A 25,842-nucleotide genomic window follows, 5' to 3' on the forward strand; every position below is an offset into this window, starting at 1 on the left:
CAGAAGGTGTCACTGGCCCCAAAAGCCACAGTGCCAGGGAGATGTCCCCTGGCATCCTGTACAGCTTGAAACAAGTAGAATTAAAACAGCCATTCACACATGTAGCTCCATGGGTGACTCTGGTCTTCCCCTGCTGTTCATGAAACCCTCCCAGATGAGCTTTTACAATTTAAAAATAAAATGCTTTTTGTTTTCTTTTTTTGTTTGTTTTCTTACAGAATAATTTCTACATTTCTGTCAGCCAACTAATTTCAATCACGGCATAATCTAAGACTAAAGCAAATCCTGGCCCAGAGTGGCAACCATGGGACCCTCGAGTCAACACTGCTGCCCTGCAGCAAGGGAGCAGCACACCCCAGCTCCTCACATCCCTGCACCCTGGCCAGGAACCTGTGGTGAACTCCAGTTGATTTTCTGTATATTGATTCTCTGTCAGCTTAGGAAGGATCCCTCCCTTCAAGAGATCCCTTTTCTTCAAGAGAGCAGTGGGTGGAGAGGCTTCTGGGCAGTGTCCACTGTTAATGGCAGTGCTCTGTGATATCCACAACAACCGCCTTCTTCCAGCTGAAGAAGAAATAGCCCATCCCTGCCCCGGCTGCCACGGCTATGCAGAGGTATCCATTGTATGTCATGAAGATCAGCATGAGGAAGTAACTGACCACGACCTGGATGATGTGCAGCACAGTCTGCAGGAGGTGAGGGAAGCTCAGCATCTGCTGTCTGGGAACACAAAACCCAAAGAGCAGTCAGCATCAGTGAGACACAGGCCGGAAAACACACATCCCCCAAAGAGACAATGCAGCTCAGCTTAGGCTGACAGGATGCCAGGGAGGGTGTGAGCTGGCACACAAGGTAACAGAGCAGCCTGGACACAGACTCCCGCATTCATCTCTCCCATGTAACTGCGGTTTTCCCCCCAGAGCTGACTGATGACAAAGCATGGTGCTTACCAGGAGGACCACACTTCTACTTGAGAAACAGAGTTCTCCAGTGTATTTCACCCCCACATTCAATAAGCAGAATGGCTTTTTTCTGAGTAGAGGCTTTGTCTACCTGTCAGCAGAAGGATCCCAAGAAATTCCTGTTGGAGTCACTTGTCTCTATCACCTAAATCCTGTTCATGGGAACTCCCTGAATATGTTTAACAACTGCTCTGGAGAATAACCAGGTTTATCTGACTCCTTGTTGCTTTCCTCCTCTTGTTCCCCATCTTAAAGGGTGGGCAGGTGACTGTGGCACAGTGTGGAGCAGTCTCCCAGCCTGCAGCCGTTACACTTTGCAGAGGGTAATAATGGTTGCATAAAGTGTTTCTTTTTCTGTCCCCATTTTCATCTTTGTCAGCTGCTGAAGAAACGTGTCTTAGAATGAAGGGAAATTCTTACCCCACAGTTTTGTGTGTCTCCATCAGGATGGTGCCGTTGGGACCTGGCACTGGCATGGAGTTGTAGCGAATGCTGACCTGGGATTTACGGAGCAGACACTCCCGGGCAATCTTAAGACCTTCATAAAACATGGCCAAGAAGAAGACAGCCACAAAAGCACCAGCCATTTCTGACAAGAGAGGAGATGTTATTGCATCTGAGCAACAGGAGACATTTGCTTCAAAACACAACAGAAAAGGCACTGTGTGAGACCACAGCCACATCCCACTGCTCAGGCTATGGCTGGTCATGCATGTGTGGATGGTAAATGTGAGTTTCAGAAAGGCACTATCTGGCATTCCACCCACAAAGTGAAACCAGCGCTCACTTTTGTAGTAAAACCAGTCAAATTCTTGAGCTACACAAAACATCTCCCCTTTTCTTTCAGCACACAGGTGCCAATTCAAACACAATGCAGTGTGCCTGCCCGGTTTCGGCATAAAGAGCAAGTTGGTTCCTGAAACATTCATCACTGGTAAACCTTTTGTTGGGACTGGACAAGAGAGTTTTACTAACCTCCGGGACTATTGATTGTAAGTCCAGAAAACAGCAATGGCACATTCTCATAGCTGAAGTGGAAAGTCATTGCCTGCCCAAAACATAAAGAACATCAAAATGAGCCTGAGGAGCTCATCCAGAGACAGAGCTCACAAGATTCAGCAAAGGCTTTTGTGTTACGGCAAGCACTTGGATCCTTTCAGTCGGTCACCAGAGAGACTCCAAGAAGCTCCTCAGTAAATCCAGTGTAACACACACAAGCGAGACATGGCCAACGATGCTGCAGGTTCCAGTTCCAGTGGGCAGCTCTTTGAGGCAGTGCTCCTGGGCAGATCTGTCTCTTACAGCACCTGCTACAGGAAAATGCCTTCTCCTTGCTTTCAGAGTTCTTCTCTGCGGCATCAGAAGCAGTCAGGGACTGGGGATGTCTCTGTGGAGCTCACCCCTGCCTCCCCATGACTGCTCCTGGCCTGGGGTGCACAGAGCACTTTCTTACCCCCACTCTGACCTCGTGTGAGCTTATATAGATAAAGGTTTCTGTAGCTGAATCCTCTGGCCCCAGACTCTTGTCTCCCTACAGAACCTCCTAATATCCTGTGGGAAACAGAGGCCTAAATACAGGTACAACAAGGAGTACATAAACCAGGAGCACAGCTTACCCTGGGTAAAAATAAGAGCTTCTGAATGTGCAGAGTGAATGCTGTGTGAAGGGGAGACAATGATCCCCCAGCCAGCTGGGATTCATGTCATTGTCCCATCCAGGTACATACACTGCAGTTCAGCATGTTTTCACATTAGCTCAGAATCTTGTGCAGTTCATCACAGTTTCCAGTTGCAGGGTTAGGGAGGGTCCTGCAACCACCATTGAAGGTAAGAGCACTTGGCACTGGCAAAGAAACAGCAATTAGAGGGAAAGTAAGAGATGAGGGAATGCCAGTGCTGAGCTGTTAAGATTAGATGAGCTTCACAAGGGCATCAATGACAACACTGGACTGCAAGTCCCACCAGCACCCCTGGCTTTGCACTGGGCCATGCTCCTGAATGGGAGGCAGCTCTGGTCCTCTCCTGCTATGACACTGTTTGAGGTGTAAGTAGAATCAGTGATTCTTGCTGCCTTCTTCAGGGCACACAGCTGAGCAAACTCTTGCAATGTACTCCCAAGTACATTCCCATCTGGAAGGGAAATGCACCCTCTCTCCCCTCCTTTCAAAGTTTAACCCTGAAGAGTCAGGTTTTAATAACCTGAAACTCACTTCAAAAGTACTTAGAAAAAGGAGAAAAAGCTGAAAACATCCCAAGAACTGGCTACACACAAACAGACATCCCTGGTCATCTCCAGGGAAACTCTGGCCAGGATCTCTGCAAAGCTTCTGTGCAGTCAGCACACCCAAGTCTGAACCTGTTTAAATCAGAGTTAGCTGGAGCAGCAGGATTCAGCACCAACACAGCCTTAATGCCAACACGGCAAAGAGCCCTGGTAGCACTTGGCTCCCCAAGCCCAGTGCATGCTGAGTTCAGAAGGGCACAGGGTTTGGTCGTGTGCAGGTCAGCACAATCCATCACACTGGTGTGCAGCCTCCTCAGTGACAGTTAAGGCTTTTGCTAACACCAACAGCCTGGAGAACTCCATCCATGTCTGCTTCCTGCAGGAAACAGCTTACTTGGCATTTCTGCCTTTAGCTGGCCGGAGAGCAGACACCAGGCTGTCTGCTAGAAAGGTCTTTGCTGGAAGAGACCATTTTGCCACAGGATCTCCAGCTCTGAAATGCATTTTGTGTTGCCTATCACCTCATGCCACTCCTTCATTCCAGAAGAGCCACAATGGGGCCCGTGTTTGGGTCTTAAGAACACCTTCCAAAGCTGAGCTTAATTTCTGATTAAACTTAAGCCCTGGCACAGGGTGCCCAGAGAAGCTGTGGCTGCCCCATCCCTGGCAGTGTTCAAGGCCAGGTTGGACACTGGGGCTTGGAGCAAGCTGCTTCAGTGGAAGGTGTCCCTGCCTCTGGCAGAGGGTTTGGAAATGGATGAGCTTTAAGGTCCCTCTCACCTGGACCAGTCTATGATCCTCAAGAGCACAGTCTTTAAGATGACAAGTCACTCTGAACCACAGACAAGGAAAAGCTGTCTGGTTAACTATAAATTTTCCACTTACCATCATCATCATGTCAGATCCATGGCTGTGTTCTGAGGATGCCGTTGGGTGATGATGTTCAGGAGGATGAGTGGCTGGAAACATGGAGCTGTTCATGTGGTGATCGTGAGGTATCTTTACCACAGAGAATCAAAAAGGCACGTAGAAAAGTGGGACCCTGAGAAAGAAACCAAAACTACAATAAGCACTTCTCTAATCAGAATACGGTTTCTCCGGTGCTACTGCAAGAGAAAATACTCCAAGCCACTGATAGGATTGGCTTCTGAAGCATCCTTGTGGTCCTGCACTGTGACTGCTGAGGACACAGAGCAAAGCGAGCAGGACAGTTTAAAGGAGGTGTGTCCCTCTGAGCTTTACATCATCCTACTGCTGCATCACCTTCAGCCCTCCTGCCAGCAAGGCAGCCTAATGTGATTGAGGTAGCGCATGGGGACAAGTGCTCAGTAAAAAGGAACATTTCTTATCTGTAAAAGGACAAAAAAACCATGTCTCTTCTCAATTGCAGTCATGCAAGATGCAAAACCACCTCAAGCCCCATTTTAAATTGCATATACTAAGGAATCAGATGTCAATATTTCTCTTAATTGACAGCCATACATTTATTTGGGACATGTTTAACAAAGAAATTATGTTAGGTGGTACAAGACCTATTACCAGGCAAAGGTCTGCAACAGCCCCAGGCAATCCAATTTCATTTCCATGAGCTTTATGTTGTCACATATCCCCTCTAATCACATCACACACAATGAGAGAAACACTCCAAAGGCTGCCAGTGCAAATCCCTAATCTGGTTACTGCAAATCAGTGTGTCTGGACACACTGCATTAAAAGTACAGCTCGTGGGTAGATGGGGACATGGCTTCTGCACTCTGCACCCAGCACAGCTTGGGACGTGGGACAATTTCTGGTGTGAAGGAACAGCCTGGTTTGTGTTGGAAGGGAGCCTAAAGCTCACCCAGCTCCAACCCCTGCCACGGGCAGGGACCCCTTCCACTGGAGCAGCTTGCTCCAAGCCCCTGTGTCCAACCTGGCCTTGAACACTGCCAGGGATGGGGCAGCCACAGCTTCTCTGGGCACCCTGGGCCAGCGCCTCAGCACCCTCACAGGGAAGAGCTTCTGCCTAAGAGCTCAGCTCAGTCTCCCCTCTGGCAGGTTCAAGCCATTCCCCTTGGCCTGTCCCTGCAGGCCCTTGTCCAAAGCCCCTCTCCAGGTTTCCTGCAGCCCCTTCAGGCACTGGAGCTGCTCTCAGGTCTCCCCTTCAGGAGCCTTCTCTTCTCCAGGCTGCCCCAGCCCAGCTCTCTCAGCCTGGCTCCAGAGCAGAGCTGCTCCAGCCCTCGCAGCAGCTCCGTGGCCTCCTCTGCCCTCGCTCCAACAGCTCCACGTCCCTCTTGTGCTGCTGCCCCAGAGCTGGATCAGGGCTGCAGGGGGGGTCTCCCCAGAGCACAGCAGAGGGGGAGAATCCTCTCCCTGAGCTGCTGCTCACGCTCTGGGGTGCAGCCCAACATATACATTATGAAAAGTCACCAGGTGGAAGGAGCAACCTGGGAACACCGTCAGGCTTGAAATAACAGCATCTCTGTGTGACAGAGCCAGGCAGAGGCAACCCTCACACAGTCCAGGTGAGACAGCACTGAACATAAGTACTGACACTGCCGTGCCAGACCCTGTCTGGAATCATGGGTACCCCCGTACTCCATTGAAGTAAAACCAAGTGAAATACAACACAAAGTACAGACACTTTATTAAAGCAAAGTTTAAGAAAAACTTGAGATGAGGCTGTCCTGCTTTGGGCTGGGATAGTGTTAATTTTGTCCCTAGCAGCTGGTGCAGGGCTGTGGTTTGTCTTCAGTCTAGGAATAACGCTGGTAACATGCTGATGCTTTAGTTGTTGCTCAGTAGCACTCACCCTGATCAAGGACTTTTCAGTCTCATGCTCTGCCAGTGAGGAGGGGCACATGGAGCCGGGAGGAAGTAGAGCCAGGACACCTGACCTGAAGTAGCCAAAGGGGTATTCCATCCCACAGCACGTCATGCCCAGGATAGAACCTGGGGAGGTTGGTCAGGAGGAGCTGACAGCTGCTCAGGATGCACTGGCATCAGTCCACGGGTGGTGAGAATTCTTGGGCTTCACTCCTCTCTCCCTTTTGATTTCCTATTCCTACCATTATATTTCACTTTATGTCAATTATTAAACTGTTTTTAACTCACTGGTTTTACCTTTTCCCAACTCTCGCCCCGCATTCCACCAGTGGCTCCACGGTGCTCAGGTGCTGACGGGGGTTAAACCCCAACAGAGACGTGCTTCCTCCCAGATAAACCACCAGGAGTGCTTACAGCTGGGGAAAAGGAGCTTTCTAAGCTAAAAGCCACTGTGGTGTTTGAACAGATAGGTGTGGATATGTAGAGATTGGAAAGGGGAAATGAAACTCCAGAGGAGCTTTCAGTAAGCAAACCCCAAAGGGCAACCAGCCCATGGTAGAGACAGTGACCTGATGACACTGGTGTGCAGGAACCACTGGTGGCCAGGACATGCAGCCTGGCAGAGCATCAGTGACAGAGCATCTCAACAGGCTTTGGAGTTAAGTTAAAAAGAGCAATGACAGAGGTTAAAGACTGGGGGAAGATAAGGAAATGAAGCCAGCATGCTGGGGGAGAACTCAAGAATTAAGTTCTCAATTAAATTAAGTTCTTCATTAAATTAAGAATTAATACTCATGCAAGCAGCTGCTCACCTGACACCAAAAAGCATACCCAAAGGATAGCTAGAGAATGCATGGTGCAATTTTCACACAGCACAGCTTTGAAGATGATCCCATTCAGAGATGAAATGTTCAAGCACTGAAGTTCCAAAATACAAACATTTGGGACAGGAAGCCTGTGCCAAGACACACAAACTTCCAATCGGCTTGTGCAGCAGGGAAGGAAGAAGAACAGCCCAAGGGAATTACACCACAGCATCAAAGGTCAGTGTGCCGCGAGAGAAAAGAAGTAAGAGAAGAACTTCCCCTCTCCCCAGCTAAAACTCATCTCCTCCCTCTTCTTCTTCCATGTGACTGACACGTTGCTTGTGCTTTGGCTGCAACATTCCCGCTAGTGACTACTGTCCAATTCCATTATTATTCTTCTCAGGATCTCGTGCTCCTGTCAAGCTCTGCGGGTTCCAACATGCCCCACAGCAGCCCTGGCTGTTCACCACATTAAAAACTCCCTTCATGGTCGGGTTGTGTCCAACTGCTCACTGATTTACCACCATGGCCTTCAGAAAGGAGAAGAGGGGATGTGTTCTCTAGATATTGACAGGGTATTGGCAAACAACTGGCTGCATGTGGATGAGCAGGGTCCTGGTAGAGGTTACACAGAGTGAGTCCAGAGGAGGCCATGGAGATGCTGTGAGGGCTGGAGCAGCTCTGCTCTGGAGCCAGGCTGAGAGAGCTGGGCTGGGTCAACCTGGAGAAGAGAAGGCTCCTGAAGGGGAGACCTGAGAGCAGCTCCAGTGCCTAAAGGGGCTGCAGGAAAGCTGGAGAGGGGCTTGGGACAAGGGCCTGCAGGGACAGGCCAAGGGGAATGGCTTGAACCTGGCAGAGGGGAGACTGAGATGAGCTCTTAGGCAGAAGTTGTTAAGATCTATTAATTAGATTTTAGGAAGATGATCTTTCACGTTCCTTCCAACCCAAACCAGTTTGTGAGTGTATGATATTAAGTAGAATAAGAGGAAATAACCCAGACTGAGGCACTTGAGCTGCCTTTTGTGTTACTAAAGATAACCAACATGTGGATGCATTCCTGTTTAAAAATAAATCACTTCCAGTGGAACACCCCAGTACAATCAGTCAGTTACAACTTAGGTGTCTGCCTGTGCTTTGGGGTAAAACACAACACCTAGAGCAGCAGCAGCAAGAGGTTCATGGCTGTGTAATATTTCAAGCTGCAAATGTCTGCTTGCTTGCACAGACCCTAAGAGACAAGCTGACTGAGATGGAGCTGTGTGTATCACAAAGAGAAAGGCACTTTTTAACAAGTCTGACTCCACACCTGGAGGAAACCCCCACACACATAAGTTTCTATTATTGCCAGCTCTTTAAATAGGTTTAGTCTTGTACAAACCCAGCACTCCAGCAGGTATTTTTGGCTGAATGGGTGACTTGTCTCACCCTGCTCCCATGTTTGCAGAGAGATAAAGAGAGGCTTTGGCATGGATTCCTGAGCATGCCCTGCTGAGGGGTCTGGAGCAGACCCTGGCTGCAGCAGGCTCAGGTATGTCAAAGCATTTATCCACCTGAAGGGCACAGACCTCAGGGTGCCGCTGCCTCCCTGCTGCAGTTACCAGGGACACACACACATTTCTTCTGTACTCTGCAATAGCTCTGCCACATAAGCAAACAAATAGGGTGGGACAGGAGACAGGAATGAGGAAATTCTCTCCAGGGCTTCTTTCTTTCCCTCCTGGTGCTGTCACCCCAGGGAAAAGGAGCCACAGCCCCCATTTCACGAGTCCGCAAATCCTTAAGGAAAACAGCAAGACTCAGAGCTACACACCGGACTTCTCCTTGGAACAGGACTGACCTCAGCACTCAGGTAGGCTCTGCTCAGAGGTTTCTACCCCTCTGCTGCAATGGAATACCCCTGCAGCTGGGTCAGGGAGATGTGCAGTCTGGAGCAGCATCTGACAGCAGCAACCTCCCAAGCCCAAGCTCAGCATCAGGATGTACTTTCACCCTCCACCAACATGTAACCAGCGCTGCCTCATCCCACACACACACCAGGAAGCTACATTAGCAACTCCAGGGCACAGGAAAGGGAGAAGAGACGTATCTTCTGCCAGTGCAACAGAAGCAATGGGCAAACGGGCTGGACTTGCTGAGATGCCAAACACAAAACAGTCTTCTCAAGCAGGTCTTAACCATAAGCTGACATACATTATACAGAACCTCCACCAGTTTCCCAGTCAGTTGCTTCTGCCCTGCCACTGAGCATCCTGCCACTCCTGCCACAGTTTTTCCTGTGGCAAACAGCTTTCCAGACCCCAAACACAGATAACACCTTTTAATGCAGAAACACAGGACACGCACAAACAAGACAGACTATGGGAAGGATTTGCCAACCTCCCTGAAAGTGCTTTACAGATCAGCTGGGTCTGAAACACGGTGTGCAAACAGCTTCCTTAAAGCCACATTCAAAAAGAATGAAACCCCTTTCCAAATCAGAAGTCTGACAGGATTAACAACAGAGCTCTAAATCAACACCGGTTAGAGCGGCAAACCCTCCCCTTCAAAACAGCGCCTGGTCTTTTCCATGCCAGTGCTGAGAAAGCAAGGAATAAAACTACTTCCACTGGCTGTGCCCAGAAGTACCAGAGCCTTAAGAAAACCCTCTTCAGTCTCCTTTAAACCAGTTACTGGTTCACCAGAGCCATGCTGATGGGGCTGGCTCCTGCGCAGAAGCCTCCAGAGTCCTGCCTCCGAGTGATTCTTACCTGGGGTCTCTCCACGAGTGCTGCTGGTAGCCAGAACAGGGTCAGGAGCTCCCTCTGTTCTCCTGAAAAAGAAGGGAGAAACCCCAGGTAAGATTTACTGAGAATTCAAATGAAAGCTCCTGAGAGTAATCCAAGGGAAAAAAGGTCAGAAATAACATGTTGGAAAGGCAAAGATCTCCCGCTTGCACATCACGTCCGCCTCAGTCCTGCATGCCACAAAGGAATGCCACGTATAAAACACGTGAGTAATGGAAAAGGCAACCAGAAGTTATCGGCGCTCTACTTACAGCTGGCAACTGTGTGAGCTCCACGGGCTCCCAGCTTGTGGTCTCAAGCCCAATCCTTGTTTTTCCCCTGAAGTGCTGTAAATGGAGGTGGGAGGGGAGGCAGGCAGCTGCGGACACTGCTGCACTGTTGCCTGGCTAAAGCCCGCTCTCCCACTGACTGCTCTGAGCCAGTCACCCTGAGGCTTAAGCACTGCTTCATTTATTCAATTTCCTGGCAAACAGGACAACTTTAACTGCTTCCTTTCCAAAGGGAGGCACTTGCTGGGACTCCCCCGTGATCCAGGCTTAGCTCCTAAAGGTGCAGCCTGATCCTACCTGTTCATACTACGGGAGTAGCCAGACACAGCAGGCAGAGCCCTCCCGGGACAAGCTATCTAGGCACACTAAAACTTACAGAATCCCAGATCAGTTTGGGTTGAAGGGACCTTAAAGCTCCTCCAGCTCCAACCCCTGCCACGGGCAGGGACCCCTTCCACTGGAGCAGCTTGCTCCAAGCCCCTGTGTCCAACCTGGCCTTGAACACTGCCAGGGATGGGGCAGCCACAGCTTCTCTGGGCACCCTGGGCCAGCGCCTCAGCACTGGAAAGATACCTGGAACAAACAGATCATTCTTCAGTAACGCAATGGAGTGTTCCACAGACACACACTGGTGTTCTCCAATGCCAAAATTCCCCTCGGAACTCTCCTAAGCAGCTTCAGCAACCCCAGGCAGGAACTCAGCCACACAGGAGGGACTGTGCTGTGCCCAGCACACCCCATAATTGCACACCTCTCCCCTTCCCTTGCTCAACTCCTGCAGAAGGAGTTCTGAACGCTATATTAAGGATTTAAGGGATGTTTGCAAGCTCACAGCAGAGCTGTGGCTTGGCCTGGTCCTATGTTACCTCCTCAGAGTCCCAACCAAAAGCCTTTACCAGACATTTAAGGCTTCCTAAAAGCTCTACACACTAGAAGGGGTTTGGATGAAGAGCAAGAAAGGGAAGGGAATGGCTCGGGAGAGGAGCACATTCTCCCTCTCCACCTGTGAGCAGAAGGGATACAGCTGAGCTACCTGAACAGCTGGGTTTCAGAAGCTCTGAAGCAGACAGGTACTCTGGAGGATGTCCAGCTTGTGATGCCCAAGGGTAGAGTGCAGGGAGTGGAGAATGATGGGCAACAAAAGAGCTGAGCAGGGCTACAGACAGCAGATTGTGTGCAGCTTCCAAAGGGACTGCTGTCTGGGCAGCCTGTGACATGCACAGATGGAAGCAGTCAGCAGGGATGTGGAAGGGAGACACAGCCAAGCTGGCAGCATGGAAAGAGAGCAGCTCTTCAGCAGCTATCACACATGGTACAAGCAGGAGAATGGGCCTTTACCTACAGGGCTCTTAGTTTTCCATGAGAGGAGAAAGCCATGCAGGAGAGGTGATCCTCCTCCATCAAGGATCTCAGGCTGGAACCCTTTCAGCCCACTCCTGGATGCTGAAGGGGACAGCAGAGCATACGGCACATCAAGAATGTCCCGTTGATCCTGAGCCCACAGGCGATGGCACCTGCCCAGGCTCAGACAGACCCTTTCCTCAGGTGCCTCTGACAAACCCTGAAGGCAGGATGTGAGCAGGGAGTGGATCAAAGCCTCCCACCACCCACTCAGGGCACTTTGGGATGAAAGATTCAGCCAAGGTTCAGCTCAGGCTCTTGGCAGCACAGCCACATCCCACTGCTGGGGCCAGCAGTCACCCTCTGCGAGTACATGCCCCTGCCCTGGAGCCTGGGGGGACACATGGGGGGTCCATGGGGCTCTGCCCTGCCAAGTGGAGTCATTTTGCTGTTTTCTCACCCCTACCTGAGCTGCAAAGCTCCATCCTGCAGGGCTCTGGCTGCCACCCCTTGCTTGTATTATTCTTATCAAATCCTTGGGTTTCTTTCCCACATTCCACATTTCCAATACTCATTTGTCCCTCTCATAGAGCTGCTCTGTCCCAACAGCTCTATCAACATAATTATCACACAGCACTCATGGACATGGCAGAAAACCCTCCAAGGTGGTTCCATTTCAGACCACAGGTTCCAGTTGAGATGCTGGCTCCCACAGGCTTCCCAGAGTCGCACATTATTTGACAGCTTGGTGCAGCTATACACATTAATCAACTTTTAATTCAAATTAAGACTAAAGAAGTTAATGAAGTATCAGCATGGGTTCAAGCCCTCAGGTCCTGTGCTTTGCTGTGAACTACAGCTCTAGAGCTAAGGCAGAGCTGGTGGCTTTCACTCAGCACAACCCCCATCACTCGAGGAGGGGCCAGAGCTCTTCCTCTCAGCATGGCCACAATCACGTCCCTTTGATGGGGTTTATTTTCATAGCAAGCTTGTCTGGTCACCTTCTGTTAGAGACCCTGCTTGATCTGCTGCCCTACATGGGGACGGTCATTCCTCATCCTCCAGCTTCTGCAGACTCCTCAGGATATCCCTAAATATCTGAACAAGAAGAAGAAAAAACAACCAAGGACAGAGTGTTCCTTATGGGACAATGCCCTGAGCTCCATGAAGCGCAGCATCACACCAGCCCATGTCATTAACGGGCCCAGTGAAGTGAAGGGTAGGAGAAAATAATCCTGCAGAGCAGAAACCCCAAGACCAAGACTGATCAGAGGAAAGGCTGAGAAGCGCTGGCAAGAGACGTGTATAGGTGGAGAAAATAATAATGGAGAGTTAAGAAGGCTGAGCAAAAACAGCCTCCTCTGCAGCCAAGCATTTTGCTCATACCAGACTCCAGGAGATGGAAAAGCAATAAGGGAAGGATACTACTGAGAAACACGGCAAAACTGCAGGGTCCTTGCCAAGACTCTCCTGGCTCTTAACCTCATTTCTGCAAGAGGAGTCTGATGCTGACAGCCCAGGCTCAGTCACCTGGAGCACACACAAAGCTTTGCACTAAGATCACGAGTGCTCCTGGGCTGGCTCACAAAGGGTCCCAAACTCTAACCTGGCAGTTAGACTAGATGACTGCTGTAGGTCCCTTCCAACTCAACTATCCCATCCTGCCCTACAACGGCTCCTCCGCTTGTGCTGGCCACCTCTCAGTCCTTGCCCCAGTGGAGCAGGTTACTTCCACAATGACCACATCAATGTTAAGCAAGAGGTGACAGAACCAACTCCTTGGTTTGTCTCACAAACCCCGGGTCAGCAATGCAGGGAGTACTACATTAGCTCAGGAATCAGCAGGAACCCCCCTTATCCATGAGAGAATCCCCGGCACATTCCCACACAGATTAGAACATGAGGTTTTTCTTTGACGGCAGAAATGCAATCCTGGAGACTGATCCATGCCTCCACCCATTGAGCCAAATCTCTGGGTCACCACCTATACATGCTCCACTCTTGGCAGGACATGAGGCAATCACACCATCTCCTCAGCACAGCAGCCACGAGCTGCTGCTTCCTGTCCCCCACATAGGGCTAGAAGTGAGACCGTTTCTGGAGGTGGGTGATAGGCTTTGGAGCTCACAGCACAGCAGTGGGTATACCCAACGAGATCATTTTCATGCAACTACAACAGTCCTTGCCCCAGGATGCAAAACAGTAGGAAGAGCACGACACCAGGAATGGCACTGGGATTGGAGCTGGCAGGTCCTGTGAACACCACCAGGTACAAGCTTGCAACATGCAGACACTGCTCAGCACTCATTTGTCATAGAAGCGTGGTGCAAAGGAGCTACTCTGAGTGATGGACAGATGGGAAAGCTGTCGTGGTGAATTGTGTGCATGGCTCTTGCCCACACACAGGACCGCCAGGCAGGACACAGCAAACAAGTGTTGGAGAAACACATCAGAAATAATGTGAAGTATTCTGCTACTCCAGCAATAACCTGCTACCACCCTGGTCAAACATGAGTACTTCCAACCTGAGCGAGCCCAAATTAACCCCAAGTCCCCAGTGGGATGCTTCCAAAGGACCTGAGCACATCCCACCCTTGGCTGTGTTTGACCACCCCAGCTGGAGAGACTGTTCTGAGCTGAGCAAGTCAAAAGGGCAGCTCAAGAACAAAGCACAGCTCTCCTGGCACACAGCCTTCCGCCTGCTGACTGCAGCAGAGGGCCAGGAACAGACATGTCAAACACAGGTTGGATTCCTCACTGCTAACAAAAGCCAACAAACGTTAGTCAGCGTTCAGAAGGGTGAGATGCAGCATCAGCAGACAGAGAACTCGAGTGTTGGCAAAGGTGATGCCAATCAAAAGTGATAAGGATCACAGAATCATCACAGAGTGGTTTAGGTCGGAAGGGATCTTACAGCTCATCCAGTTCCAACCCCCTGCCACGAGCAGGGACACCTTCCACTAGAGCAGCTTGCTCCAAGCCGCTGTGTCCAACCTGGCCTACCGGCTTCCAAAGCAGAGAAGATGCCATACAAAAGCTGGCTCAAGCACTCATCTGGAGAGGCAACCATGGTGTCAGAGATGCCAGAACTGACACAGGATGCTATGTTACAATTTCTTTACACAACATGCAGGCTAATGACTCCTACATGTCAGACACCAGAACTCCTTATAGCCAATGCCAGCGTGGATTCAGAGCTAGTACTAACAAGTCTCCATCAAAGGCAATTCCCAGGAGGCACTGACAGAAGAACCTCTTCAGCAGCCCTGTGCACGCCAAAGACTTCTGAAGCAATTATCCCAGGTCCACAGCCTGGCAGGCCACTTATCCCAGCTCCATCTCTCTTCCTCAGATCATCCAGAGTATGAACACCACCCGTGTCATGATACGTAACCCATGTCACAAAGTGCCCAGTATTCATTACCCAGGGAGCAGAACCCCAAAGGTCTCCTCTTCCCCACAGGGACCAGGCTGTGTTTAAGCAGAGATAAGGCAGAATGGCTTTAAATTCCAGTGGCTTCACAGGCCCTGCTGGAATATGGGGACAGCTGAGAGCTGCCTGCCTACTGTGCATGACTGGTCAGAAACCACCCGAGGACCTCGCGCTCACTGGTCAGCAGAAGCTGCCCAACCCTCATCCTTACTGGTGGAGAGAACCAGGACAGCAGCGGGGCAGAGGAGACAGAAAGGAAGCGCCATGTGACCCGTATTTTCCAACATTACATAATTTCTTGACCAAATAAGACACTTCCTTATCCTCTGTGTGGTTTCTTTAGGGACGTTACACAACCGAGCACAAGAACGGTGACCTGGGAGATGTGATCCACACAGTCAGACAGTGGGAAACATCCTGCTGCCTTGGTGTGTGCTGAGGAACGAGGGAGACACAGTCACAGCATCACAGACTGGTTTAGGTTGGAAGGGAACTTAAAGCTCATCCAGCTCCAACCCCTGCCACAGGCAGGGACCCCTTCCACTGGAGCAGCTTGCTCCAAGCCCCTGTGTCCAACCTGGCCTTGAACACTGCCAGGGATGGGGCAGCCACAGCTTCTCTGGGCACCCTGGGCCAGCGCCTCAGCACCCTCACAGGGAAGAGCTTCTGCCTAAGAGCTCAGCTCAGTCTCCCCTCTGGCAGGTTAAAGAGTTCTAAGACTTGCAATGCGCTACAAACACTTTTTAATCTAAAAAAATTATTAATATCTGGAACCATATATTGCAAGATCTGTATCATGTATCCTGTCAGACTGCACAACTTCTGCTTCCTTAGAAAACCCAGGCCTAGTGAAGAATTTCTCTTCCTCTTTTATAAGCCCCAACCAAGAGCAGCTTCCAGCACGGATTCTTCTACCTATCACAGACTTAATGAAGGGAAAACCTAAACCTTAAAATAGAAACAAACCCCTTTTGCACACAAGATTCTTCACGGTGCTCATGAATTCAGCACCGGATTCCTGCAGGTTCACACTGCCCGCAGCACTGGTATGTATGAAAGGAGCCAGCCCGTCTCATGCTGAAAGGTATCTCTACCCAGGGGATAAGCAGATGTGTTACTGTTCATGACCATCCAGTGGTCACATGCAGAAGCATTTAATCCCTAAGGAATGCTGGGTATAACAGGATATCAGCCAGGGTACTGCTTCCAAGTTAATACCCGATCAGCCGTTGCTCCATGGTTTCCTGAGGTGGGAAGGACACACACCAGGCTGAACAGTAAAAGCAGCTCTGACCGGACTTGCTTCAAATGGGGCCTTCCAGCCTTAAGCCTTGTAAGACTGTAAAATAATCTCAGGAGACACAAAAGACCTGCTTGAGTGAGCCCAGAGGAGGCCATGGAGATGCTGCGAGGGCTGGAGCAGCTCTGCTCTGGAGCCAGGCTGAGAGAGCTGGGCTGGGGCAGCCTGGAGAAGAGAAGGCTCCTGAAGGGGAGACCTGAGAGCAGCTCCAGTGCCTGAAGGGGCTGCAGGAAACCTGGAGAGGGGCTTTGGACAAGGGCCTGTAGGGACAGGCCAAGGGGAATGGCTTGAACCTGGCAGAGGGGAGACTGAGCTGAGCTCTTAGGCAGAAGCTCTTCCCTGTGAGGGTGCTGAGGCGCTGGCCCAGGGTGCCCAGAGAAGCTGTGGCTGCCCCATCCCTGGCAGTGTTCAAGGCCAGGTTGGACACAGGGGCTTGGAGCAAGCTGCTCCAGTGGAAGGGGTCCCTGCCCGTGGCAGGGGTTGGAGCTGGAGGAGCTTTAAGGTCCCTTCCAACACAAACCAGTTTGGGATGCTGTGATTCTAAAATGAAACCAGGAGTCAGCAAATGCACTCCCAAGCAAAAGTTTCCTCAGGTGCAAAAATGCAACGTGACTCCTTGTGGCCTAAAAGTGCATCTCCTGGCTTTAATACAGGTGCCAGATTGCAGATGATATCCACCACCTCCATAAATACCTTTGTCTCGCATAGATAAAACTAATGCTGAGGGTAATAAAATGGGTGGTTTATTACAAGCCTCATAAAAGGGAGCCTAAAGTCCATTGACACAGATGATTCAGGAGATTCACAGAAGGATGATTCCCAGACCTTACCCTCTCTGCCCCTGTTCCACAGATCACCACAGGAGGACCACTGGTTAAGATTTTCAGTCACAGAACCACTGAGATTTAGGAGACCTCCTGCAATGATCTAGTCCAAGCTCCCAGCTCAAGCAGGCTTGGTGGGAGCAGGATGCCCTCCGTCAGCACCCCTCTGAGCATGACAACTGCACATCTGGCTTGATACTCTGCATACATTGAGGACTTATCTGTTCTTGCAGATATGGTGAGGAGCAGCTCTGTGCTCTAGAGAGCTGGACCCAGATACAGATCCTGCAGTGGAACCAAAAAGCTCCTGTTCTTGAGCACCCTACAAATCCTTTGGCAGAGAACTCTTCCCTCCTGGGAACTTGGTCAATGCCTGGGGCACAGAAGCACAGTGTAACAAGTTAATGGGTCAGCTGATAACAACCCAGCATTTACACAAACCTCCACACTGGGAAAACAAGCTCATTTTTCCCCTCTGGCTGTTTTTCAACATCATGATGAGACTTAGCCCAGAAAGGGCAACATCTGTACAAGTTCTGAACTGGCTTCCAGGTATGCTTGGAGAATCTCACAAGAAGAAAAGCACCCTCTAGAATTCAGTGATAATTTTGAGGAATCTGTTCCACACGTGGTACAAGAGACACCAGTTTAAGCAATTTGCACACATTTTCCCATGTCCAGTACTGCCACACACTCATCAAAGAGAAACACCTGCATTGTGCCATTGGCTTCCACCACATGTGAATGCTTCCTTAACCAACAATCCCAGGAGCATGTTTCATCCCTTGCTTTTCACATGTAAGCAGTTTTTTGCCTACAGTGGCTCCTCAGATGTGTGTCCATGTGCAAACACAGCATTTTAAGGTGGCCACTCAAGCATTCACCTTCCCTGGGGCTGTCACGTTCTGGCCTGTGCCAGATGTTGCCGCAATAGCCCTGTGCTGTTGATGTCAGCTCCTATGGGAACACACTGGGGCTTCCAGCTCCAGCTCTGGTGGGTCAGGGTCACCTCTGCAATGCACGCTTTTGACTACAGACTTGATAGTTTGCAAGAATGGCTTCTAGAAATACGCTTTCCCTGCTTGCAGAAGGGAAATGAATGCATGTTCACTGCCTTGTGCATCAATGACTCTCCCTCACAACAAAAGCTTGCTCCACCACAGCCAGGAACCAAACTCAACTGCTCAAAACACCTCCTGTTTTGAGAAGCCTGAAGCTGTTTCTGAACAAAACCCAGGGCAGCAGCAGCAAAATCCATCCCACTGTGTTTTCAATTAAGCCCAGGAAGTCAGTCTCTGAGCTGATGGTTAAGACCAAACTATACATCACCATAGGCACATTCCTACTCTTCCTCCATGATCTTAAACAACAAGCAAGAGGATGGAATATGTGACATACAAATAGCTCCCAGGCAGTAATGCAAATACTTGCAGGAGTTTGGAGAACAAATCCATAGCCCTAGCCCATGGAACAGAGCACCCCTACATTTTCACTGTGGGGAATGCCAAAATACAATCCCACCTTCACTCAAGTCAGCAAGGGAGAAGGCCTCCTGCCATATGAAGAGGGAAAGGGCAACCAAACCAAGCCATTCTCTGTGAAGGAACTTGTATTTGGAAGAGCCTTGGCCTTGTGACACTCTTCTGACAGCACCACCTCTAGGGCATGGAATGCTGGAACAAACAGCCATCAACAGGGGTTTTGTTTCAGTTATGAGTGACTCCAGGACCAAGCTTCAAATATGGCCTTTTCCACCCAGCTTCCAAACCTCTGTGCTGCCACAGAGCTGCTACTCCAAACAGACATGATTCAGAGCTCAAAAAGCTGAGTACTTACTATTCCAGAGCCAGGTTTTCCACCTCCTGACTCCAGGAGAGCAGTTTGTCTTCTCCAAACAGGCAACAAGTCTGAGATGGATCAAAGTTTCTAAACTCACAGATAATGCTGACAAGCAGAACCCACATCAGTATCTGCATGAAAGGCTAATCATTAACCACTGCTCAGATTTACCTATGAGCACTTTTACTCTGCTTTAAGCCTATTTATTGCCTGACCTACAGCCCATTCCAAACCAGACCCATGACTTGTAGTATATTCAAATGGGAAATATTTGTGTTCAGCTTCTCTGAGATGTGCTGAACAGAGGTGAGGGCTGAAGCAGCAGGGATGGGGGCAGCAGGGATTCCTGCTACATTGTGCTATGGGGGAAACCACCCCTCACAAAACATTGACAATCCCTATTGTTACAGCAAAGACTTCATCTGACCCAAGATAAATATTTACTGTTTGGACTGTGCAGCCTACTGAACACAAGCTCATCATGGTAGGACGAGCCCAAGGACTGGGATGCTCACAGAAAGATCCAGTAACAGCAAAACCAACTCCTGAGTCTTTCTTATGAGGTCTTTGCAAAAATGCAGAGATTTCAGAAACCCCTGACCTGAAGGGTGTGCAGGGAGGGTGCCTCTTCAGAGGGACATTTCACAGGCCACCTGCATGGGTCAGGGCACTCATTCTACCTGACCCTCAGGGATTAGGGTGGACACTTACTGGAAAGCAAAGGCTGCAGCTCTAGGGAGGACATGCACCATCCACCCTGGTGGATGCCTTCACTTGGAGCTGCTGAAGAGAGAGGCTGTAGTAGTGCCCAGACCCTTCTCCTAGGGCAGGGACAGGCAGCAAACCAACAACAGCAACCAGGAAAAAGTGATGGGTGATAGTAACAAGTGATGTACAATAGATTGTGCAGGAATTCAACAGTGTGTACAAGACAAGCCCTGTCAGGGCAGCTGACTCCCTGACCTCCTGATCCCAAAGCTGGCGTCAGCAACTGTGGTGGAAGAGAAAATGTGACAGAGGAGGAGTGCAAGGAGTAAGGCTGTACTGTGCTCTGCAATGCACGGGTTTTCATTGGGGGTAGTGGTTTCAAGCAAGATCAAAAGCAAGACTACGAAAGCAGTGCACATGATCCTACTATCATGATGTACTGGAGAGAATTCAGCAAATCAAGGGAAGTTGTGCTGCTGCCAAAAGGTGTTTTAAACTACTATAAACTACTTCTTACTAAAGAGGTAAACCAGAATAAAATGTATGAGGCTTTGCCATCCATACAGCAGGATATCCTATAAGCACTGCTCTATGCCTCCTATGAAGAGAGCAGCACAAAAATGGCTTTACAAGTACAAGCAAACCTGTAGCAGGAACACAAGGGCACTGCCAAAATCCCAAGTATCTTTCTTCTACACTTTCAGTTCAGGCATCAGTTTGACAGTATCTGTACCATACTCTTCCAGCATACTTCAGCCTCACCTGACATGACCTTAAACATTAAGGGTGAGCACACCCTTGTGAGATAAGGTCCTATCCCAAGGTAATGAAGGCCACCAAAGCTGATGGCACCTTTATTTGTATAAAACCCTCCTGGCAGAGAACCCAGAACTCATGACTCAGCCTCCTGTCAAGTCCATCAGACCAGGAGCTCAGACACACAAGGGAACCATGAAAAAGGCGACCGAGAAACCCAGGCATGCACTGTGAGTTTCATTTGATTGCCACAGTATTCCAGGGCCAGGTGTGCTCCTTGGGAGCTTGCACTTCTGCTTCCTTTATCACTTTGATGTACAAGGCTTGTCTCACCATATCAGAAGTGCACACGGTATCTCACAGCCCTCCCACAGAGCGCTCTCCTGGCAGCACCCACTGCTGCCACTTCCTGAGGGCTGGAGCAGAATGACCTGGGATCACCTGCCCGCTGCACTGGTTTGAGCCTGCTCCATGCTTGTTAGTGCTTTTATTTCCCAAGTAAATGATGCAAGCTTGAAAACACAGCCAAGCTGTGACAATGTGCTGTCAAGTCTCTTTCAGAGCAGAAAACGTTAACTGAAGCAGAGCTGATGGACTAGATCCCTGGCTCCCAGTTGTTCCCAATGGCTCAGTGCAGCCCCCGTCAAAACACAGTGTGGAGGAAGCCAGCCAGGATATGTAGGGAGGTGCTGGGCTGCACCCAGGCACACAGCCTGCACCAAGCTTCTCCAGCATTCCTATAAGGAGCACATGCACCATTTGACAGAAATCCAAGAAGGTGCAGGTTGGCTCATAGGGACAAGCATCTCCATGAGGAGACTGAACCATAAACCTTTCCAACAGCTGCTTTCCCAGCTCCCAAAGAGCAGCCCAGCTGCTGGCTGGAGAGCAGCAGCGTGTCAGCTCAGGAAGTGCTCTGCAGCTTGGAGGTGGCCTGAAATCACTTTTACGCCTACAAACCCAACTCCATGTAAACTCCAACATGAAAAGAAGCCTGAAAGTGAATGTACCACCTGCACTCTTTCTCCCAGGAGCGGCTCATTCAGTGCTTAAGAAGTAAAGAAAGCCAAGATGTTCAGATATCTCTCACCCAGGTTAGCCAGAAGATCAGCTAAATATATCCCAAAGCTCATATTCCAAGCTCATGTACCTTCATCAGCGGGATGAGATCTGAATCCTTGATAACCAATGAGCATGTGTGGGAAAAGAAAACTTAATTAAAGTGGAGCAGCTCTCATGAAGTCTCAGGAAAGACCTCAGTGAACTCACGGTTCAGTTCATACAGCTATATCCTGTTCTAGTGTCCTCCCAGCTTCTCAGGCTTGATACATAGAATCATGGACTGGTTTGTGTTGGATCTTAAAGCTCATCCAGTTCCAACCCCTGCCATGGGCAGGGACACCTTCCACTAGAGCAGCTTGCTCCAAGCCCCTGTGTCCAACCTGGCCTTGAACACTGCCAGGGATGGGGCAGCCACAGCTTCTCTGGGCACCCTGGGCCAGGGCCTCAGCACCCTCACAGGGAAGAGCTTCTGCCTAAGAGCTCATCTCAGTCTCCCCTCTGGCAGGTTAAAGCCATTCCCCTTGGCCTGTCCCTACAGGTCCTGATGAAGAGTCTCTCTCCAGCATCCTTGTAGGCCCCCTTCAGATACTGGGAGCGCTGAGCATCAGTGAGAGTAGGAAATGTTCAGTCCCTTACAACATCCTGGCCTGTGATGCAGAGCTGCCACAGTCTGCTATATTAATTTAGATACACTGTAAAGATTATATACAGGTTATAGATTATGTATGGTTATAGATTATATTGAACAGTTTATATAGAGGTACAACTTTTTAAACCAATTATAAATGGCATTCACATCTGTGGTAGAACAACTGTGGCACTTTCTAACATTATATATGTGCAAGGTGAAAAGAGCAAAAAGAAAAGCAGTTGTTCCAGCCAGCAGGCACAGGAATCGACAGGGCCCTGGCAGGTATGAACTGGTGAGACACAGGGAAGAAAAGATGTTGGGGAAAACTATGCTGGGAAGACGATATTAAAGACTGTAGAAACAGAGAAGGAAGGACAGAAAGGAGGTATTTCATCCCAGCCTCCCGCTTCCAGATTAGCTTCTAAACCAGAGAAGTCTAATTCCAGGACCAATAGATGAAAGGCTTTAGAAAGTTAATTTCCAGAGTAGCAAAATAGGAGTTTAATTCATTTACAATAACTAGTCCCATTATTCCCTGCATTAGCAGATTCCAGCTCTCCCCTGAAAAAAAGTTACTGAAGAAATCACTGGTCTGGAGTCCCAGGGATTTGATTTGGAACATGTCCAGAAAATTAAACTGAAACAAAAGACAATGGAGCAGATTAACCAAGATTGGATTTGCCAGAGAAAAGCAACAGACTGGACTGAGTCTTTTTCATCTTTCCCTAAGAAAAAGCTGCCAGGACTCTCAGGGGTTTCCTGACAGACTCAGCAGGTCACAGCAACAGCCTGCTCCAGCTGAACCTCACCAAGTGCTGCTGTGGCCAATGCTGCCTTTCAGACGACCTTCAGCCAAGCGTGGAAGGTCTGCAGGGACAGGGAGTTTCCTGTTGGGTACAGGGGTCCTTGCAGCAGATGCAGACCGCAAAAAGGAAAGGAAAAAATAGTGCAGTTTAGTTCAAAGAGCAGAAAGTTCTGTCTTCTGACCTAATGTCTGTTTGGAAATCAAGAGAGCTGGAAGGAAGCTCCTTGAGCCCTGAGTCCAGACTCCCTGTGTGATGTAGTCAATCTTCTCCTCTGTACAATACGACTGTTAAAGATCAGCACTCTCAACACCCTCCCTCCTCAAGCATATAGAAGGTCTAACTAATCCAGAACTTGAAGCAACACTGTAAAGGGGAAGTGAAAGAAGAATCCTCCCAAACCTCTTGTCTAAAAAGGGGAGAAAAGAAGAAACCACAAGCCTTTTTGTCCTTGCAGCACTGCAACTCAGAGCACTTGGCAGGGGGAATACTCCTTTAAAGCAAAGCAGCAAACATGCAAAAGTGACCTGGAAAGCTGATCTAATTCCTCCTCTCTACTGGCAGAAATGCTTCTAATTCCCAGCACAGTTAAAAAGCCGCTGTAGATTAGAATCTATGAAATTAAAGTAATTCTTTGGAACTCCCAACAAGCAGCAAGTTCCCAGTGGAAAACAGCCATAAAAAATTCCCAGTCCTCAGTTGTGGGGGAGTCTGCAACTCCTCAGCTGCTGGTTTTATTCTTTTCCAATCCTTCCCTTTTTTGGTTGGAGGGCAGGAGTGGAAGGACAAACCTGCTTACTGCAACAGTTTGGTGTTGGGAGCCAAAAGCACTGCTTGGCTTCTGTGCGGCGTCAGCTTCACCAACACAACCACACTGACAAAGCCAACGTGCATTTAAACAGAAATATTGACACATTCCAGGACCCCTTTTTCATGGAGGATCGGAAAAAGGTGATGTGTAATCCATAGCTTGAGGAAAGCCTCAGGAGATATTACATCATAAATGCCATGAATCGGGACCATTGAACTGAACACTAGCCTGACTAGAAGATCACTCATGAAAAGCACTGCAGCAGCTTTATTTACCTCAGGCTCAAGCAGAGGCAAGTTAAGATCAAACGGGTTAAAAGTTAATTTAATAAACACCTGAAGAGCATTTAATCACCTCTGCACAAAATGCCACACTATTAAGCATTCCAAGGCTTGGAATCTGAGCACGAACAGGAAAAACTGATCTATGACTGGGAACTTGTGTGGAGCCATGAGGCCACTGCAAACTCCAGCACAGAGGAGGGCTGTGAATAAAGCTGGAATTAAGAAGGGCAAGTGGCCTAGGCCGGGCTTAGCTGGGATTCTGGCCATGGCTGCAGGATGTCCTGCCAGCTCCCTCCTACCTCACACACATCCCGACTTGCCAGCGCTGAACCTCAGTGTGGGAAAGCACGTGGGGTTCCCAGGTAAGACGCTGCCCCCAGGATGGGAATCCTTCCCTGCTTTCCAAGTTAAACTTTGTACTAAGGGGAAAAGTTGGGTACAGAAATAACATTACCTGGACCTAAAGTGCCTAAACTCAAAGTGCAGCACTAGGACTTGGCCACACAGGTCTTCACTGTTTAAAATACCTATCTTGACTGCCCACTTGATGGAAATATGGAAGGAGGCAAAGCAAGCAACTATCTCTTCATCTGAGAAAGGCAGGAATCACATGTTCTATCTGAAGATCATGTCTACCTGTCATATCAAGATAGAACAACCTGCCCCCATCCGGAATTTACATCAAATCACTGAATCCCAGCATCATTAGGGTTGGAGATCATCCAGTGCAACCCCTGCCAAGGTAGGGCCACCCAGAGCAGGTTACACAGGAACAAGTCCAAGTGGGTTTTGAATGTCTCCAGAGAGGGAGACTCCACACCCCCCCCAATAGCCTGTCCCAGTGCTCTGACACCCTCAAGGGAAAGTTCTTCCTCCTCTGAGGTGTCTATTACTGTATAACTATCCTGTGTGTGAGATGGTTTGGGGTTTTTTAACAGAAACAAGGCTTCTGTACATCTGCATGGTTTTTTTCAACATAATCACATATTCTGCAATAAAAAAGTACTTAATACTCCCCCTACTCAAGTGAAATCATCACTATCCCAATTGTGCTGAATTCTCATTGCAATAAATCCCCAAACTGCTGCAAACACAGCATTACAAGAGACCTGGAAACTTTGTGCTCAAGACTCAACCACCACAGACTGGTTTGTGTTGGAAGGGACCTTAAAGCTCATCCAGTTCCAACCCCTGCCACAGGCAGGGACCCCTTCCACTGGAGCAGCTTGCTCCAAGCCCCTGTGTCCAACCTGGCCTTGAACACTGCCAGGGATGGGGCAGCCACAGCTTCTCTGGGCACCCTGGGCCAGCGCCTCAGCACCCTCACAGGGAAGAGCTTCTGCCTAAGAGCTCATCTCAATCTCCCCTCCGGCAGGTTAAAGCCATTGCCCCTTGTCCTTCAAGTAGCTATTACTACAAATTCCCAAGCAGTGCCAGAAAACACCCAAGGGCAGCAAACCACTCAACCCTCGCTGCCATTTCACTCTCCCTGCGTTCAGTTCTGCTGCATTTCAACACCACCTGGTTCTGAAACGCTGACACTGAAGCCAGGGCAGCAGGTCCCACAAAGCACCGGGAGGTACCAGCTTTTCAGGAGGAAAAAAACCAAAGAAAACAGACAAATTTCTCAAGCTACAAGGCAAAGGTGGAAAAGTACTTAACGAGGGACAACTCAGGTGTTAAAAACCTCTCAACTCTTCCGATGCGCAGGGATCAGGTGTGTGTTACCCACCAGCTGCCGCCCCTCGGTAACTCAGCGTTAGAGCCAAACCCAGTACGGAGCAGCCCCCATGTGCGGGGCAGGGCGGCGGGCGAGGGCGGCCCGGGGCCACCTGTCACCTTGGGGACAACCGCTGCCGCTTGCCGCGCCTGGCTGGGCCTGCAGGAACACCGCGTCCCGAGCCCCGCCGCGGGGGCACCTCCCGCCGCACCCCCCAAACCCCGCGCCTCAGCGAGACCGCCCAGCCGAGAAGGCCGCCCCCCGGCCCCGGGGAGCCCCGCCGAGGCCTCGACCACCCCGAGCACCGAACAGGCCGCACCCGCCGCGACCCGCACGGGCCGAGGCCCCCTCAGGCACCGGGCCACGAGACCACCGTGACCCCAACACGTCACTCACCACGCGACCGCCACGAGCACCGGCTGCCCTGCCCCGCCCCGCCAGCCCCGCCCCCTCTGACGTGTCCGATGGAAGCCCCGCCCCT

The 25,842-nt window shown here is 49.9% G+C and overlaps 1 protein-coding gene across 1 annotated transcript; it reads right to left on the reverse strand.

Moving 5' to 3' along the window:
- On the reverse strand, positions 1-25,771 carry SLC31A1 (solute carrier family 31 member 1). The gene is made up of 6 exons (XM_080630744.1): positions 25,758-25,771; positions 9,545-9,606; positions 4,072-4,228; positions 1,938-2,010; positions 1,383-1,551; positions 1-720 (listed from the first exon to the last, which is right to left on the reverse strand). The coding sequence occupies exons 3-6, from the start codon at positions 4,165-4,167 to the stop codon at positions 519-521; spliced, it is 540 nt and encodes a 179-aa protein (XP_080486870.1). The 5' UTR covers positions 4,168-4,228; positions 9,545-9,606; positions 25,758-25,771; the 3' UTR covers positions 1-518.
- Between the last annotated feature and the right edge of the window lie 71 nt (positions 25,772-25,842).

This window comes from Psittacula echo, assembly GCF_963264785.1.
Source record: "Psittacula echo genome assembly, chromosome: 16".
NCBI classification, from domain to species: domain Eukaryota; kingdom Metazoa; phylum Chordata; class Aves; order Psittaciformes; family Psittacidae; genus Psittacula; species Psittacula echo.